The sequence below is a fragment of the Apteryx rowi genome, unplaced genomic scaffold, assembly GCF_003343035.1.
Source record: "Apteryx rowi isolate R43461 unplaced genomic scaffold, aptRow1 scaffold_254, whole genome shotgun sequence".
NCBI lineage: Eukaryota > Metazoa > Chordata > Aves > Apterygiformes > Apterygidae > Apteryx > Apteryx rowi.
This window is the reverse complement of record NW_020448908.1, coordinates 319,468-336,685: the sequence shown is the minus strand read 5'-3', so window position 1 is coordinate 336,685 and position 17,218 is coordinate 319,468. Positions and strand designations below refer to the sequence as shown.

At 46.3% G+C, this 17,218-nt stretch overlaps 1 protein-coding gene across 1 annotated transcript in view; it reads left to right on the top strand.

The window, feature by feature from the left end:
- The window catches only part of PTPRS (protein tyrosine phosphatase, receptor type S), a 98,003-nt gene that overhangs the window by 31,710 nt on the left and 49,075 nt on the right, over positions 1-17,218 (top strand). Inside the window, exons 6-8 of the mRNA XM_026067169.1 lie at positions 3,309-3,326; positions 5,871-5,981; positions 8,359-8,370. Coding sequence (XP_025922954.1) covers positions 3,309-3,326; positions 5,871-5,981; positions 8,359-8,370 — 141 coding nt within the window. The remainder of the gene's footprint in view (positions 1-3,308; positions 3,327-5,870; positions 5,982-8,358; positions 8,371-17,218) is intronic.

The following is a 17,218-nucleotide window of genomic DNA, read 5'->3' as shown; positions in this document are numbered from 1 at the left end:
GGGTGCAGCGTTTTCAAATTGCGGCTGTAAATCACAGGACATTGGCTATTGGAAAGGGTTGAGAAAGGGAGAAGTGTCCCCTCCACCCCCCCGCAGATCATCTCCATCCCTTGGGAAGCCAGGAGCCCGTCTGCAGAACTCACGTCACACTTCCTCCTTGCGCCAAGTCCCCTTTTGTGATTAGAGATGTAGCAATTGCAGCTGTCAGCCAGGATCCGGCATTTTAAAATTGCAGAAGACCCTTGATGATTGCTTGCTTGTTTGGAATAGAAGGCTCTCTCCAGCCCTCAGGAGAGGAGCAGTGCACACACATGTTCTCACACGTGGCCTGACAGAAGGTGGGGATGTGTTTTCTGTCATTGCCATGGCAATGGTGTCTTTCCTCCTCTCCTTGTTTTCAAGGCTTGGAGGATCCGTAGGCAGCTTGCTGTGTGAGAAGAGGGCATCGTGGAAGAGCAGATGCCATCTTCTGTGGTAGAGGGGGACACCTGCACGTGGTTTTCAGCCTGGCACCGTCTTGGGCCTTTATAATGCAGAGACAAATGCTTTATGGGGTCAGCTGCCTTTGCCTCTGTTGCTGAATTTGAAGCTGGCCATCTGGGCTCATGCAGCCTCAAAGTTTGCCCTAAAAAGGCAGATTTCCTCTTCCTGGAATGCTGTGGAAGGCAATATGAATAGTTTGCATGTGGCATCTTAAACCCAGATTTTCACTTGAAAGATCAACATCTAGGTTGCCTCTTTAATCTTCCTGCAAAGCCGGTTATCTGCTTCTGCCCTGGACAGTGGTGAGCCTCATGTATTTGCTCATGAACTGTTAGGACACCAGGCAAGCCAGCTGGTGAACACAGAAGCCTCCCCAACAGTCCTTAGGAATTCTTAGGAGACCTGTCAGTGTACTTTAAAACAGATTAATTTGTTTCAGATCCTCTTCTAGCACCATCCTGCTGCCCCTAAACTGAACATGAAGCTAGTTAGATGTGAAACTCCAATAGTGAAAATCTACCATCTGTGTCCCTGCCACCTTTCAAATTACTGTTCTTGCCTTTCAAGTTACTTGATCTCATTTCAATTCAAATTCTGTCCCCTCCCTCCCTGGTATGGACCGTGTTGCAAGGGACCTTTTGCTCCTCGCCTCTACGTCCCATATGCCAGAGTTAGAACTGGAAAGACCAGGGTGGCGTTGCTTGGCTTGTCTCGCTCCCAGGAGCACTAGAGCTGCTGTCAACCCATTTCCAGGGGCARCGCTGACACTTAGAGGGAACAGGGACTGATAAACTATGCTGACGCAAGAAGGCAATGGCTGCCATCCTATCTTCCATGCTTACGTAGCCCTAACTTCGAGTGTGTTTCTCCTGTCAATTAGAGTGAGCCTTCACAGGAATGGCCAGGCTTAGCCGAGGCCAAAGCAGCTTTAGAGCAGYGGGTGATGTCGGGGTCTCTTCCCCTCCTCTACACTCTTCCCATTAGCCTTGTTCCAGATTTGTGCCACAGATGGCAGATTTTCACTCCGGTTTTGAGACAGAAGGATGTATCAGAGGCTGTTTTTATTTCCACTGAATTGATCTATAACCCTCTGCTGCTTTGTCTTTCTCTCGCTTTTTAAGACCTTTCTGCCGTCTCCTGCGTGGAGATCCGCCCGAGTACACGCTCCTCCCACCCCTTTCTCTTTCACGTGCTCTCTCTCCAACCCCTGTCCTGATAGCTAACCAGCCTGCTTTATTAACCTTAGCTAGTTCCTAACCCTAACTAGATGCTAACTTTTCTCTAGCAAATAACCTAACCTCTTAACTAGAAGTTGAATATAATTAGAACCTAATATCCTAACACTATAACATCTCTTTTCCCTTGTCTCCTTCAAAAGATAAAGGTGAGCCATAATCAGTATCTATGAATTTTTACCTTCTATCCTGAAAATGGAGCATTGAACCGCAGCACAAGAAGGTTGAGCAGGGCTGAAGGATAAGGAGGGAAGGGATTGTCTTGTGGTTCAGGCAGAAGATTGGCACACAGCGGGCCTTGACTCCTGTTCTTGCCTCTGCTGCAGATTCCCTTTGGGACCTTGGGCAAGTTGCTTCTTCTCTACCTCAGTTTCCCCATCTGTAAAGTGGGGGTAATACTGCTGTACCTCACCAGTGTGAGGCTGTGTTTATAGCATGCTGTGCCTGCCCTGGCTGGAGGGTGCTGCAGAATGACAGCGGTAAGATAGTAGAGGAGCACTTGCATCTCTCCCTTGTAAGTGGCGAAGTTTGGAATGAGTGTTTGCGGAGTCTGCCCTGTTCTCAGGATTGGGGTAAAAAACAACCAACCAACCAAAAAACCCTTCTTTAATAAGCTGTGTGACGAGTCTGAATGCCAATGTGAGCAAAAGGACCTGCCGTGTTTTCAAAGGAAGATGGTTGTAGCCTCAGGAGGTCAAATGGGGAGACAGTGATTTGATCCATGACTGTGGCATGGTTCACCAGCCACAAAGTTACTTCCTTTCATCTGTGAGACCTGCTTAGGCAGAAAACTCATGTCAGGCACTAGAGACAAYTGGAGGGGGTTTAAATAAAAAGAACCCAAGAGATGCAGGCAGTAGGCAAGCATAGCAGGGCTTTTGTCTCCCCAAGCACACTGTCTCCTGCACTGGCACTAGAGAGGCTTCCAAAGCAGTTGCATGAGGTACCTCTTTGCCTATATCACTTGAGCAGTAGTTTGACCTTCTTTTGTGCAGAACATCTGGCTTCAATCTCTGTGCTGTGTGGAGCCACTGGAGGATAACTGAAGGTCCTGATAAAGGCATGCATTAAATTGCACATGCATCTGTGTCAATAATTTAAGTTTGGAGCTGAAAAGTCTCTGGCAGAGCTAGGATCAGAACCTGCAACTCTTCACGTGTTGCAAGGTACCTGGATGTCTTTCCCTGACTGGAGTAACGCGGTTATAATRCCAACCTTTCTCCCCAGGGGTGATGAAGACAAATGCAGGTTTATCGTATGTTCTGCAAGAAGCAAACATTAATGTTAGCTGAGAGCTTGAAGACTTTCTTTCCGTTCTTACCAACAAAATGGAGCCAGTCTCAATAGTTTTCARGCCAAGTGCAGTGGTGATTCTGTAAACTGCCAACTGAATTGAACTGCTTTAAAAAAGACATCCCAGCTTTGAGTAACCYGAACCCTCTTCAGTCTGTCCCTATAATTTAAGATGAGGTAGTGCAGGAAGTGTCCTACAGGGAACTGTCTTCCTTGGGTCAGGTCCTTTTCCCACAGGCAGTCCAGATGTTTGGGGTTTTACAGTCTTTTCACTTCTTTTCTTTGTTTTTTTTGCAGAAGGTACACCGATCCGAGGTAAGACACCCCCAGCTCACTCACTCACCCACTCTCCAAACACCTCTCTCTCCACTCAGTTCCCGTTTCATTGACCTGTGTGCAATCCAAATTCTTGTTGTTGTTGTTGCTATGTTTTCTTGTCCTGCTTCACCTCTGGATATTTATTTCTTTATTATATCTGTCTTTATTTTATATACAGTTATAATGTCTATTTCTGTTTGCTGGGTGCACTTGGTAATACTGATACTGTTATTCTAATAATGTCTCAGGCTCTGCTGCTTCAGATTTATGGCAGAATTTTAAGAACTAATCTCTCCAGGACTGTGAAGGACTGAAGTTTATCTTGGGCATTAAATACTGTCAAAGCTTGGTAAATACCTAGGGCCTTCTCTTGATTGGTGCAAAGTGCTCCCAAGCCATTGATGGTGGTGAAAGGTTCCCAGTCCTTTGCTCAATCAGATCTTCAGCACTTACCATCTCAGTGTACTAATTTGTTTGGCTTCAGAGCCTTCTTTCCCTTTCTTCTCCACTCTCTTACCCTTAGGTTTTTCTGGGAAAGATACTCTTGGTAAGTAGCTTCTGCACTGTCTCTTTAATGGAGCCAAGAGGATGTTAGATCTCAAGCTGTCATCGAAAGTCAGCAGGAATTGGGTGCATGCCCCTCAGAACACCCTGCTTTGGCTTCATCTACACTTGCAAATTTAAAAGGCTGTAATTCTCTGCTGGGGAAAGCAATAGGAGGTGCTGTAGGTGAGGTATTTTTGTCACACATCCTCTGTATTGGCTCATGACAAGCGCTGAGAGCTCACTGACTTCCCTACAGTATAATTTCCACTATTGCATTCACCAGCAAAGCTGCAGTGGTCAAGAGTAAAGGGGCGAGTCCTTAGTTGTCTAGTGTAGGCAAGACTGGCTTTGCCTGCCTGCCTGCCTGCACGTTCAACATTTTGTTCCTACTCTGGAATGTGGCTTCGTCTCCCCTTGCGTTCCCCATGCAAACAAGCAATATTCATGAGCCAAATAAAGCCTCCGTTTGGAGCTAGTCGAACCAACCCACGGATTTGTCCAAATTAACAAAAACTTCTAGGAAAGCCTGCTTGACGCAGCTCTCCACCAAAGTGGAGCTTTCAGACGACAGAGCGTGCTAGAGCTTTAATTCTGTATGGAAACTGCTCAGCTGTGAAGTCTCAATGTGAAGCTTCAGTCCACTGGGTTTCAAACTCCTTCTGTTGTATTGAAATACCCACAGATTCTTTTGATGAGAGTTTGGTTTGGTTTGGTGGTTTTGGGCGGAGAGGTGTTTTTCTAATTCTATCTGCTCTACATTTGGGAGCTGCCAGACACGGAGGATCCTGGCAGGAATCACACTATCACACCCCTTCCCTCTCGTAAATATTCTCACCACCTCATGTCTTCCCACACAACACCCTTTTTCACCCATGCACACACCGAGGAATGCGAGCTCTGTGTCCTCCTCACGTGGATGCCTTGGTTTTCCTTCCTGGAGAGGCTGTATCTGCAACAACCATATCATTTGCCCTTCTCTCACTTAAGATTTAATCAATAATGTTACACTAAGCTGGAATTGTTTGTTTTTTCTGTTTTGCTTAGTTTTTTTCAGGGCTGGGAGTTAATAGTCGTAGCACATGTGAGCTCTGTCCATATCTGTAGTATAATCATGTACTTATAATGCATAAAACATTTGATAGCCTGTTGAATTATTTATGTAGTATGTATTTTAACTGAGGTTTTACAGGAATTAAGCCTTCTGAGGTAAAAGAGGCAATTTTCTTCCATGTAGTTACATGCTGCATATCAGTGCATGTCTGCTTACAGGAGTGTTTAGTATGGGCTCTGCATATATTCTTGTAAACCAAAATAATTTGCAGGTTTAAGAAGGACCTTAATCCTTTTGGCCCAGTCAGCATAAACCACACATGCAATTTAGAAATTCCAAGGCAGCATTTACAGAGTTTCCCCCTGGAACCATTCACTGGCGGTAACAGGCTTTTCACACTGGCCCGGGTCTCCCATAGGCTTCCCGCGGGAGGCACAGGACCAAGCCGGCAGGGCTCTCAGTGCTCCAGGGGTCTCGGGCAGTGGGCGACAAACGCTTTCGCCTTTATGGTCACTGCTTCAAATTGAGCAATGGATGGTCAACTGCCTGCTGATGGGTTTCTGGGAATGCCAATAACATGGATTATTGAAGTCTATTTTCCTGAGGTCTGGTGCAGAATGCCTGCACTGCAGAAGCTGCAAAACTTGGTGCTTTTGCTGATCATCCCAGTGTACAGAATAACAGTTAGTTTAGAGGAGAGTATTGATTCTCTTCTTCCTATTGGGACGTGTGTCCAGCCATAACACTGAGCGCAGACACCAGCTACGATGTCGGCAGGGCTCAGTACATGCAGAGCTGAAAGCCCGAAGCTCCCAGGCAGCATTCCAATGTGTATTAGCCCAGGGGGAAGAGAAAGCAAGAAATCGATGCTATTTCTCTCTCTCAAAAATGAAACGAAGTGGTGATGATCATGTCTTTGCTGCGGTCTTCTTCTTTCCTCCCAGGTGGCCTGCAGATTGAAAGCAGCGAGGAGACCGACCAGGGGAAGTACGAATGTGTTGCCAGCAACAGCGCGGGAGTGCGCTACTCTTCACCYGCTAACCTTTACGTGAGAGGTAGGGAGCGCATCGGCTCAGAGAACTGGCAAACAGCTCCCCTCCCCGTGGCCTTCCCTTGTCCCCTGCGGTTTGATTCGATCCTGTCCCTGAGCACAGGGGAAGCGCTGGTATTTGTCAGTTGGATCCTTACGGTTCCCTGCTGAGCTTGCAGGGGGATCCTGGTGCACCCTGATTTCCTCCCCATTGCTGGGGGCTCCAGCCACCGCACCAGAGCTGCAGAGAAGCAATACGAGGCTCAGTCACCCCCAGGGAAGCCAAGCGTGATCCAACATAGCGTGCCCAAGAACCTGCCAGCATCAGCCTGCAGGGCCCAGTGGGGAATGAACAGCTTTGGCTGCAAGGAGGCCATAATCCCCTTTTCTCCCAGAGGATCCCTGCTTGATGGAAGTGGGAAGGTTTCAGCTCTACTGGAGTGGGTGTGAGAGGAGGGGAGGATCCTCTCAGCCCCCTCCACCGAGTTCTCTCCCCTGGATCTCCCCATGTTGAAACAGGAGGCCGCATCCTCGCTGCTTCCCTGGGTCTCAGCTGGCTTTCCCTTCACCAGCAGTAATTTGTCGCTGGTTCCTCCGGGGTGAGCGCTGGCCTCGAGCACAGACTCACGGAAAGCTGGAGATGGCCAGGACCCATCTCTGCCATCAGTGACTAACTCCTTTGCCCAAGTACCACGGGGAACAAATGACAGGGGGCTTGGCTTCTGCTTGATGCCCCCTCGATGTTCTAACGCCCAGCGTGATGATAGCTTTTCTGCTTTCTTTGTTATCTTATTTTTCTCTCTCTGACCTGTCATATTTTGTGTGTAGCTTTGGTTTAATATCTTTCCACAGCAAAACCCTTTTGGTAATGAGAGAGCAGGGCTGGCCCTTCTTGCTTTTTTTAAAAAAGCAAAATACCATTGGGAGGAAAAAGAAAAGTTACATCCCAGCAAACTGTTCCCATTTCCATCCCATCGACAGAGGAAGCGCCTCCCACCTACACTCACGTTAATTCTGCAGTCAAATGCAGAGCCATGCTCCTGTGTGCGCTCCTTTCTCTCTCTCTTTCTCTCTCTCTCGTGTCTCACGCTCACTAAATCACATGCACATGGAGAGAAGGCTTTTAATAATTTAATGTTTCCAAGCTAAATTTTTAAATAGCCTTTTGTGGCCAGCTGGAAAATTGCGTTTGAAATTTGCCCTTTCGCCTGGGCCCTGAAATTCTTCTTCTGGGAACGTAAATTTGAATCTGATGCTACTAATTCAGGGCTAAATCCTTTGCAGACAGCTTAGCTGGAATGTTTGGGGTTCTTTATTTWAAAAAAAAAAAAGAAACGGGAAAAAATGTGGGGATTTTTCATTATACTTTTATTTATAAATTTCCTCTACCTTTCTGGCCACTCGGAAACTACCCAGGAGACAAAGGCTGTAACCGTCGAGTTGCTTGTCTCCGCACCTGGCTAAGATTCGGTTCCAGGTGGATAGCCCTCTTTCTATCCAAAGTTAGCCTGCGTGTACTTGAGGCCTGCCTGATAAACAAAGCCAGCACTAGCCGGCCGAGAGAGTGCAGAAAACACCGTGTAAGCAAGCTCGGCCTGTGGTTTGGGTGTTTTTCATGCTGTTTAATTCCTTGTTTCTTGTGTGTTAATATCGTGAAAAGGTAACAAATTTCTGGAATGGATTTGCTTTGGTGGGCGGGAAAGTTCATGCGCATTTTTCTTCCCGTTTTTTGTTTCTAAAGAGTCTTGAACACTCTTGTGTTTCCAATTGACTTGTTTCTCCCATAACATGCTTGTCTCTATAGAACACCTGGGATAGGAGTTGTAAGTTTTAACACTGCAAGGAAATGTTTTGGTTTTGTTTGTTTTTTCTTTTCTCCTTCTAATTATTTCTTTTTCCTTATTCAGTCCCATTGTGGAGCTAGCGCAAGCAGGGCCGGGTGCGGGGGCTGGCGGGGGCACGGGCCGGGGGAGCGGGCTTCCGATTCGGGGTCTCCTTTGTTCCAGGTCTTCTCTGCCTGGTGCAGTTTCCGCTCCCCCTTCTCTAAAGAGCAGATGAACTTAAAGAAGTGGCAATTCCTTAATAGGGTTGGCACCTCTCGCGGGTGCTAATTCTGAATTTGGATTGCTCACAGTCTGACCTCTTTACAGAGCTTGGTTGTTCTTAAACAAAAGGTACCTAGCTGGATGGGAGGGGGAAAGTTAGGAAGGCAGGAAAAAGGGTCGTTACTATCTCCTTTTTTTTTTTTTCCTTTCTTTTTATTTTGGTTAAGAGAAAAAAAACAATCAATTTGCAGCTGACAGCCTTGAGAAGGCCTTTTTTTACTCTCTCTGTGTTTCCCCTATTTTTCTCTTCTCCTCATGTCATTGTGTTCCGCATCAAACCCCCTTAACATCCCTCAGAGCTACGAGAAGGTTGGTGTGGTTTTTTTCTTTTTTACTTTCTTTACCCACATTTTTACATTCTTAAGAGAAAAAATAAAAATAAAAAAAAAATAAAAAAAGAGAAAAAGCAAGAAATCTTTAAGATGAGCGAGACCCGCCCGTTCCCGGGTCTCGCAGAGATGAGTTGAGTTGCATTGTGGGCCTCTCTATGCATCCTTTGGTAATGTTGCTGAGTTCTTGCACTTTTTTGTCGTCATGGTTACCTTGCCGTTTGGACATTGGGCCTGATGCATGATAGGAGAATGTAACAATCTTCTTTGCATGCCACTTTTTAAATTAATTATGAATTATTTTTTCGATATATAAATATGTATAGTTTTCTTTTTTCTTTTACGATTCTGGTTTATTTGAAGTGGATTTACTCTTACTTTTCAAGTTTTTGTTCTGTTGGGTTTTTTGCTTTCTCTTGGTTTCCTCTTTTGGTTTTGATTGGTTATGCTGTGCTGTAGTTTATCCCAAACGCATTGTGAGAAGCCAGTGTTCCTGCCCCCCCGGTGGTAACTGAACTCCTCAACCCCTCCAGGAGGAAAGGAGTCACACAGCTCTAACGCCTGTCCGTGGAAGCCCTGCTATTTGGGACGAGCCTTTGTGCTGGGGGGCGGGAGGGATCTGGGAAGCGGAAAAGATGGTAAGAAGCCAGGGTGCGAGAGTGAGAGCAGACCCTGGGTCACATTTTACTTCTCCGTTCCTTGGAGGTGTGGCTCTTGTTCCGCAGCCTGCACGCAAAGAAAAACCCTAATCCTTGCTCCGAGGGACTTCCCGAGAGATGCAAAACTTGCTCCCTGGTGCCTGGCCCTGGCCCTCCAGCAGCCCCTGAGACCCCGCACATGGGAGCTAATCTGCTTGCAGCTCAGGATGTGGAAAGACAGAAAGCTTCCTCCTGTGCTACTGAACTAAGTACAGTTGTCTTTCCTTTAGCGCCCACACGAGCGTGCAGAGCCCGGGGTCGGGCAGTGCCTTGCCTTGTCGGCAGAGCTGGCTGATTCCCCTGCAGGAGGGCGAAGGCCTTGTCCTTGCAGTAGCAGGAGCGAGGGGCAGCTGGCCAGCTGCTTTTGCAGAAGGGTACATGGCTCTACCTCTCCCCGTTTGCCCTCTTTCTCTCCTGTCCTATAACCATTACTGCCTGGGTGCAGGCACCTGGAAAAACGGCCTGTATGATTATCCCAGAGATGTTGGTTCCCGAGAAGGTAGAGCCCTCCTTTCTAAAGGAGYGTGCCAGAGAAATGCAGCAGCAGCAGATGCAAAAGAGGCTGCTGCGCCACATCTGGCAGCTGCCTCCTTATTGTAAACAGCAACAAGAAACCTGACAAGTTACCTTCTAGCTGGAAATGCCTCTTTTCCCCCTCCTCATCCCCCTCTTTATCCCCATCGAGCTTCTGTTGCATCCCATGTGCGCACCCTGAGCGAGCGAGCCACATGGGATAGTAAACAGGTGGTTTTTTTGCAGTGTATTAGTTATACCATTGGTGCTTGGTGCTTTTGCCCTTTGCAGAATTGAATGCCCTTCCTTCCCCTGTTTATGTCTTCCGTCTGCCCGTCAGGCCTCGCTACTCAATAATCTGCCAAAGGAGTGGCTTTCCTAGTGTACAGGTATTAAAGCTGTGTGATTTTTGAGAAATCCAGTGCAGTATTGACACAGTATCTGTCTCTCTCTTTCTCTCTCTTTCTCTTTCTCTCTGTCTGTCTTTCTCTTTTTCTTAAAATGCTGAGATTTCAGTGCTTGGACCCTCAGTGCTGGTATTCCCCCCCCTCCTTCAAATCTCTCCCCCTCTCCCCTTAGATACAAGGGTACCACTCCAAAATGCTGCGCTCTTGATAATGTCTTTCTGAAGTGGCCAGCTTTGGCTCTTCTAACTTTGCCTGATGTCAAGGATAGCCAAAAGACAGCCCCCACCCTAAGGCTCTGTTTAAAGAAAAAGAAAGAAAGAAAAAGCCTTGTTCTGTTTAAAAAGAGCAAGAGAGAAGGAATAGTGTTTGAAACGAGGTGTTCCCATCCCACCTCCCTCCTACCTRGGACTAAAAGGTGATAATCACCACTAATTACAGGATTTTCCTTCATGAATAGGAGTTTCAGTTTCAGGATTTAGGTGCAATTAAAAAGGGATTTATACACCATTTATTTTTTTATTTGTTTATTTTATCTTTTATAAAATGTTTCTAACATGTCCAAACTGCACTGCTGCTGCTAGTATCTCATGTGATCTGAGAAGGTCTTAGGATTAAATTCCTCCTTAAGAGCCAATAAAAATAATAATAATAACAACAGCAATAAACTAAAGCTAAATTGGATGTAGTCATCATAGGCTGGAATGACACTGGGTGAGGAAACAGAGACTTGATACCTGTCTAAAAGAGCTCTTCTGGTTTGAGAGAGGTTGTGGGCATGGTCTTGAAATTGTTGGCTAAGTGTTTCTATTGCATATTATTGCAGATCTGTTCATGCCATGGTCCAAAATAACAAAGTCTGCTACCAGGGAATTTCCAAGGTCAAAATGCAGAAGCRTCTTTGTGGAGACCTGCAAAAGCAGTTCAGGAGTTGGCAAGATGAATTCCGCCCCCCACCTTTAGCTGTACAAAAGTTTCTAATCTAAGCCAATTGTCCAGGTTTTGTCTGTAGTCAATAAAGACACGGTTCCAGCAGGCAAATCAGCACATCTGAAGATGGGGATGCTGATTTTTATGGGAGCTCTGCAACGCATCTGGCTTTCAAAAATCTCATTGGATGCTTCTGCGTCTCCCTAGGGACACAAGTGCAGTCACACTTCTGACCCTTAGTGATTGCAGTGAAGGACTGATTCAAAGTCCTGTGAATCAACAAATGTCCTTCCCACTGATGGTGTTCGAGAGGTTTATACCTCTCCTTACACAGTGGTACTGACTTGTTTGATGCAGGGGAAGTCGGTTTGAGAGCCTAGCGCTTCTGACAGCTAATCAGGACACTAGTGTCTGGTGCATGGCCTCCATGCAAAGAGYTTAAGGGCCTTCTTTCAGCTCAAGTAGGATGGAGGGGAATGTTCTTTGGGCTCTTTAACAGGTTTTGAATCTTGCCCAAATGGCCTGAGATGCTGCCTCCACTTTGGTGGGTAAAAGCAGTTTGAATCACTCGTACCAGACAGCTATTTTTCTCCAGGCATCAGCGATTCAACACATGCAGGGCCCAGGCTTCGCCCCGGAGAGGGCAGATGTCTGCTTGCCCAGGATCTACGGCTACAGCCATTTTTCCCCCTTGAAATGGAACAGTTTGTAGCTCTCCTCTTAATTTTGCAGGCTTCAAACTCCCACCTCCATTGCTCTGTTTTGATCCAAATAAGTCAGCTGCTTGGCTCAAGATAGAGCACTATATGTAAGGACGGAGCGTCTCTGCACGCTCCTCTTCCATACTGCAAAGGGAAAGGGAGAATGAACAAGGCACCGCAGAGCTGTGTGGGCTGTGCTTTAGCAGCCTCCGAGTTGCAGAGCTGCTGCTGCTGCTGTTATAGGACAAATTGTCTACGCTGAATTTATGAAAATAGAAGTTTTGCCCCATTTCACGCAGCGGTGCCCGTCAGGAGTTAACAAAAGGCAGCAGTTGTGGTGCTGCAGGGGGAATTCGCCTTCCCTCCGCCCGAGCTTCTCGAGCTTCTTGTTGCTCTGCTCTTTTCGAGCACAGGGAATTAAAGATGATTCAGCAGGTGTTTAAAACAACACAGTGCGCTCCTGGTGCCTGCTCAGCCTTGCCCCTTCTCCTGCTGGAGCCAAGCACAGTGCTTGTTCACCCAGAGTCGGGTTCTGCAGCCCAGCTCCTGCTGAGAACATTGCGAATATTTTTCAAGGCTTTCTGGAAAACCTCAACTCAGTGAGAGACTAAAGTTGAAAACAGGCCAGGGATAAACATGAAATAGCAAAACTAGTTCAAATCAATTAACATAAAAATCACAGTAGTTGTGTGCCCAAGACCTCAGCAAATATAGCTTCAAAATGTATTAAAATGCGACTAGCTTAATAAAAAATTTAGTCCATAGTCTTCTCCTGGGTTAAGTTTGGGTTATGTGTAATTTAACCATTAAACTGGAGCTGTTGGTTGCTCAGCCTGTCCCTCAATAGACAAGCGGAACAGTGTTGTGTYGCTAAGCTGTAGCACTTGCAATACCTTTGAGAAGTTAGAAAGAAATAATTTCAGTTGCTTTGTAGATTTAATGAGTAGCCACAAGGTCAAAAAAAAATGTGTCGATATTTTAAAATCCTAGGAATTTTACTACCTTTTCAGAATAGTCTCGATAAATTCTTTAATGGAAAAGAAGGGAGGCAGAACCACCACTAGTTCATACAGCATCCCCTGTAATGCCATTTTCCAGGCCCTGGAGTTTTGGGTGGGAGAGTTCAGTGACAACTCTGAAGTGTTACGGTAGCGCTGCCATGGGTGGGGGAGCGCCCTGTCCCTGTTTGGGGTGTCCTCAGCTCTGAAATTCTAGTTCAAAAACAAACAAAGCAAACAAACAACTTTGCTGTGTTTCTGCAGAAGGATTTCTCAAGGGTATCAGGAAATGGAAATGGATACAAAAAGCCACCCCCCCAAAAAAAACCCAAAAAATCAAAACTGTATATCTATGTATATCTATGTATATCTCTCTATAGAGGGCACTTTGCAGGAACACTGTGCTGTACTGATCTCGAAATCTCTGCCTGCCTGTGTCTCTTACACCTTTTGCATCGCTGTTCTCTTTGTTTTAGGGGAAAAAATTAGATTACACCTTGTCAAATTAAAATAACGAAAATAAAAAGCAAAGCCTGTGTTTAATGTTACAGAGCTGCTTGGAAAACAATTGGGTTTAGATTATTTTATGTACAATCCTGTGAAAAGCGACAGGAAAAAAAATTACCAAAGACCAGAGATGTTCAGCCAGCCTGTCACTCACCTAATGTGTTTATTTAAGTGGCAAAGTAACAATGATTGGGAAGGTAATGGATTTCCTCCAGACCAAACCCAAGCCTTGGTCTCATTCTTTATTTATCTATCTATTTACTTATTTATTTTTATTTACTGTGAAGGAAATTAGGAAGGAGATGGGCACGAGGAGGGAAATATCTCGTCCTCTGGAGGGACGGAGGTCGGAAATCCAAACCCGAACAGCGTCTCGCCCCAGCGGAATGAACTTGCAATTGGAATGGGAGAGGGAGAAGGCAGAGGCGGCTGCACGGACAGCGCAGGGGCAGGGACCGACCACCTTTTGGGAGGGGAGGACAGGTGTAATCTAAGCTTCACTAATAATGTAGAGGCTGCACATTATTTTGGCACCCTTTCCCCTACCCCCTCCTCATTTTGGAGCAAGACGGAATGACTCCTGTCTCACCAAAATGGCCAATAATGTCCGCCTTCTCACCTCATTTGGAGCAGCAGCTTGCTGAGTGTCAAAATGTTTAATACCATTTGGTTTTGTTTGGTGCTTTCAACCGGTCACTTCACTTTCTTTTCTTTCCCTTTTCAATTAATTTCTTCTTTATGATAWAAAATGTATTTCTCTTTTAGTTGGTTTAATGTGAATCGGGGTTTGAAGTGATGGGTTCTTGTCTAGTACGTTCTCCTTTCCCCACCTCACTTCTCCAACATCTTTCTCCCTGAGCTAATCTGGAAGGGGCTTAAAAAGTGGAACCGCTGGGTTTCCTCAGCGCAAACTGGTTGGTTGGTCCTCAGATTTCTCTCACTAGCAGCATCCTGGGAACACATTTTAAGAGTGGATTCTAGTGTTGCAAAAGTCAACCCTGGATCTTCCAGTGTCTCTTCCGACCAGGTCTGTAAATCTGTCCCTTTCAAAAACATGTCTCACSTTGTGGCCCCCAGCTCTCTTGTTAACTGAGTGGTGGTGGTGGGGAACCTTAGGGATGTTGATTGGCACCTTCCCCTTGGAAAGAATAATCACTGCAAATGCCACTCACAGAACACAAACCGGGTTAATCTCTCTGCATCCGTGAGCAGCAACAAAACCAATTGGCTTTACAAGGGTATGAAATATTACGGATCTGTTAAGTTTCTGGTGAATGTTATGTTAAGCAGAATTTGGGGCATGGATTTGCCTGAGCAGAATACTTATCCAACAAACGATATAACGGAGACTCACAAATAACTGTACTTAAGAAATCTTTCTGTACCCAAGCAATGGCTTCTCTGCACTGAAGTAATTCACATTACAAATATTCAGCTACCATTCTAAAATCTGGTTCTGTTAATAACAAGCTGTATCCTTGTTTGAAAAAAGCTCATGAGAGTTTTTTGGCCATTGAAAATGTGTGTCTGYGTGTGCCTGCTTGGATGCATGCATGGGGGGATGAGAGCATGTACCTATGAATGCATGCGAGGCTGGCTTCATACAACAGGTCTGAAAAATTTGGACAAAGCTATCATGGAAACCAAACATCCCTGAAGCTCAGGGAAGGTGCTTCTTGTAACCAGTAAGAGCTGGATGGTTTGGTGTAACTAGACCCTCAGCATCTGAAGTGAGAAAGAAGCACGTGGAGGTGTTGGTGGCTGTTGCAGTCTTTGAGTTGTATGGTCATTTGGGGTGTTTTTAATCTGAATTCTGCACAGAGAGAGTCTGCCTTTGGAAACCTGCTTTGCAGCTCTTGTAAGGTTGTAAAAGCAGCGTGAAATATTAAAGCAAAGTGAAATAGCAAATCTAGTCTTAGAATAGGCCATGCTACAGTCTGCCTTGAAGTCAGCAAATAYCTAGCTCTCAAAATCCAGTTGCAAGGATGGCAGTTTCATATAGTAGTCATTGATTTAAGACCAGTTTTTCTGCAGGGAGCTGTTTGGCTCAGTTCTACCTTGAGTTCAGTGGGATTCCCTAGCATGTAGGCTTGTGTAAGGGGAAGTTAGATCCATGTTTTCTGCCCTGGTGCTTCCTTGTGAAATGGGTGACCCACAGACCCTTCTGCGGTACAGCGTAACGCATATGTGGAAGGAAACTCTGTGATCTCTGTTGCCGAAAGGTAGGGACTGCCCTCCCCCGTGAGCGCATCGYGCATTGACCTTGAGCAGAGCACCGATCTGAAGAGCTTTTCTCATCTATGCATCAAGGAGAATAAATAATACCAGTGTGCGTAGCTTGTGAGATTGCTGGGTTAGGAATGCAGTGGAAAGACGAGGCTAAGTTGCTGGAAGAGGAAAGATCTGTCCTCSCTAGAAATGGTGTGTGCCTGACTGAGACCTACAGAGGCAGCTCGGCTCTGGGAGTGAGGAGAGATTTGCTTTCCAGTGAAGGCAGTCCATCCTCTTTTCTTCCCAGTCCTTCAAGYGTGTCGGATAGCAGAATGGAAGGAATCTCGTTGCTGTGTTTTTTATATGTAAAATTTTGCTCTTCAAGCTGTTGTGTGCAAAACCCAGCTGGAGGCAGAGCTGAAGTTGTTCTTGATTCAGTCTCTAACTGCACTTCAAGCTCGCTTCCCACCATTGCTCTCCTCCCAGGCCCTGACCTAAAAGCTGACCTGGAGATTCTCAGCTTGAGAAACCTCATGTCAACAGTCAAATCGTAGTGGTATGGCAATTAAAATAAACAGCAGCATGATGGCCCTGGTATCCAGAGAGGAGCCCTTCAAGTATGTCCTCTTCCAGTAAATGCTGTTGTCACAGTCCTGTGCCCTAGCAGGGCTGTATCTAGGGACTCTCTGAGGTCTCCAGCATTTAATGTGGGAGTTATTTTCACATCCTAGACTGGTGTGTGGATGCCTGTATATTTGTGCACACATGAGTGTGTAGCTTTTTTTAAACCAGGATGCACAACAGAAATGCGACTGCTCTTTTGTTCTTGCATTACTCTGCTGCTAACCCTAATCCAAATTCTCCCTTTTTGCAGAACGCGCGCTATCTTTGGCTGGCATCCAGATGYGCTGGCTGCTTCCCATTTGTTAAGTGTGACAAATGTCATTAAAAGAGCTGAAAAGTAAACGCTGCCCGGAGGCCCTGCGGAGCTGACCTAAAAAGCCCTGGGTGCTGCGAGGGAGGGTGGGAGAGTTGCTTCCCGTTGGTGCTGGGTGTTTGTGYGTGGAGGAGGTGGGCTCGCCGCTCGGCCCCGCACGGCGCCTCCGTGGCCCTGAGCTTGTGTTTTGTGAGTGGGTTCCTCCCCCCTTCCCGAAACCCGGCCGACGGCAGCAGTCTGCTCCCTTCAGACTCCGATTCTCAGCACTCCACCATACATTGAACAATGCTTTTGAGTTATTAAATTCYGGTTTGTTCTTCCTTTTTTTTTTTCTTTTCTTTTCCCCTTTCCTTTCTTTTTTAGKTTGCTTTTATTTCTTTGTGATTAGCCTCTGTTTGAATTAATTGTCTTGTTCTGTTTCCATGACAACTCAGTGTTTGCATCCCACCTGCCGTTGTTTGTTGCTGTCGATGCTGTTTGCTGGCCGGATCTTGTCCGGCGTATGTCTCCCCATTTCTCCTCACCTGTCCCCACCCTGCCTCCCCTCTCCGGAAGGTCACATACCAGCCCCTCCTCAGCAGAGTCATCCCCACCCCAGATCTGTCTGCATGGTGACCCCCCACTTGTTTCTTTTCAAGTTCTCTCCATCTTGTCTCAGACTGTGACTGGCGTGGTCTTCCCGTGGCTCCATTTTCTGAAATGCGGTACCTCCCGAAGCAGACAGTGGAAAAGGAGGAGGGAACAGGCAACAGGGACATGCTCTCCTGTGCAAGGAGCACATTGCCTGCTCTCTTGAGCCAGGGCTAGTGCCCGAGGTTGCCCAAATACTGTCGTGCTCTCCTTGCACCTTTCTCTAAGTAGAAAGTCTTCTCCTGCTGTTAGTGTTGGGGTGAGTTTATAGTTTCTCCCTCCACGCTCCGTTCCTTTCC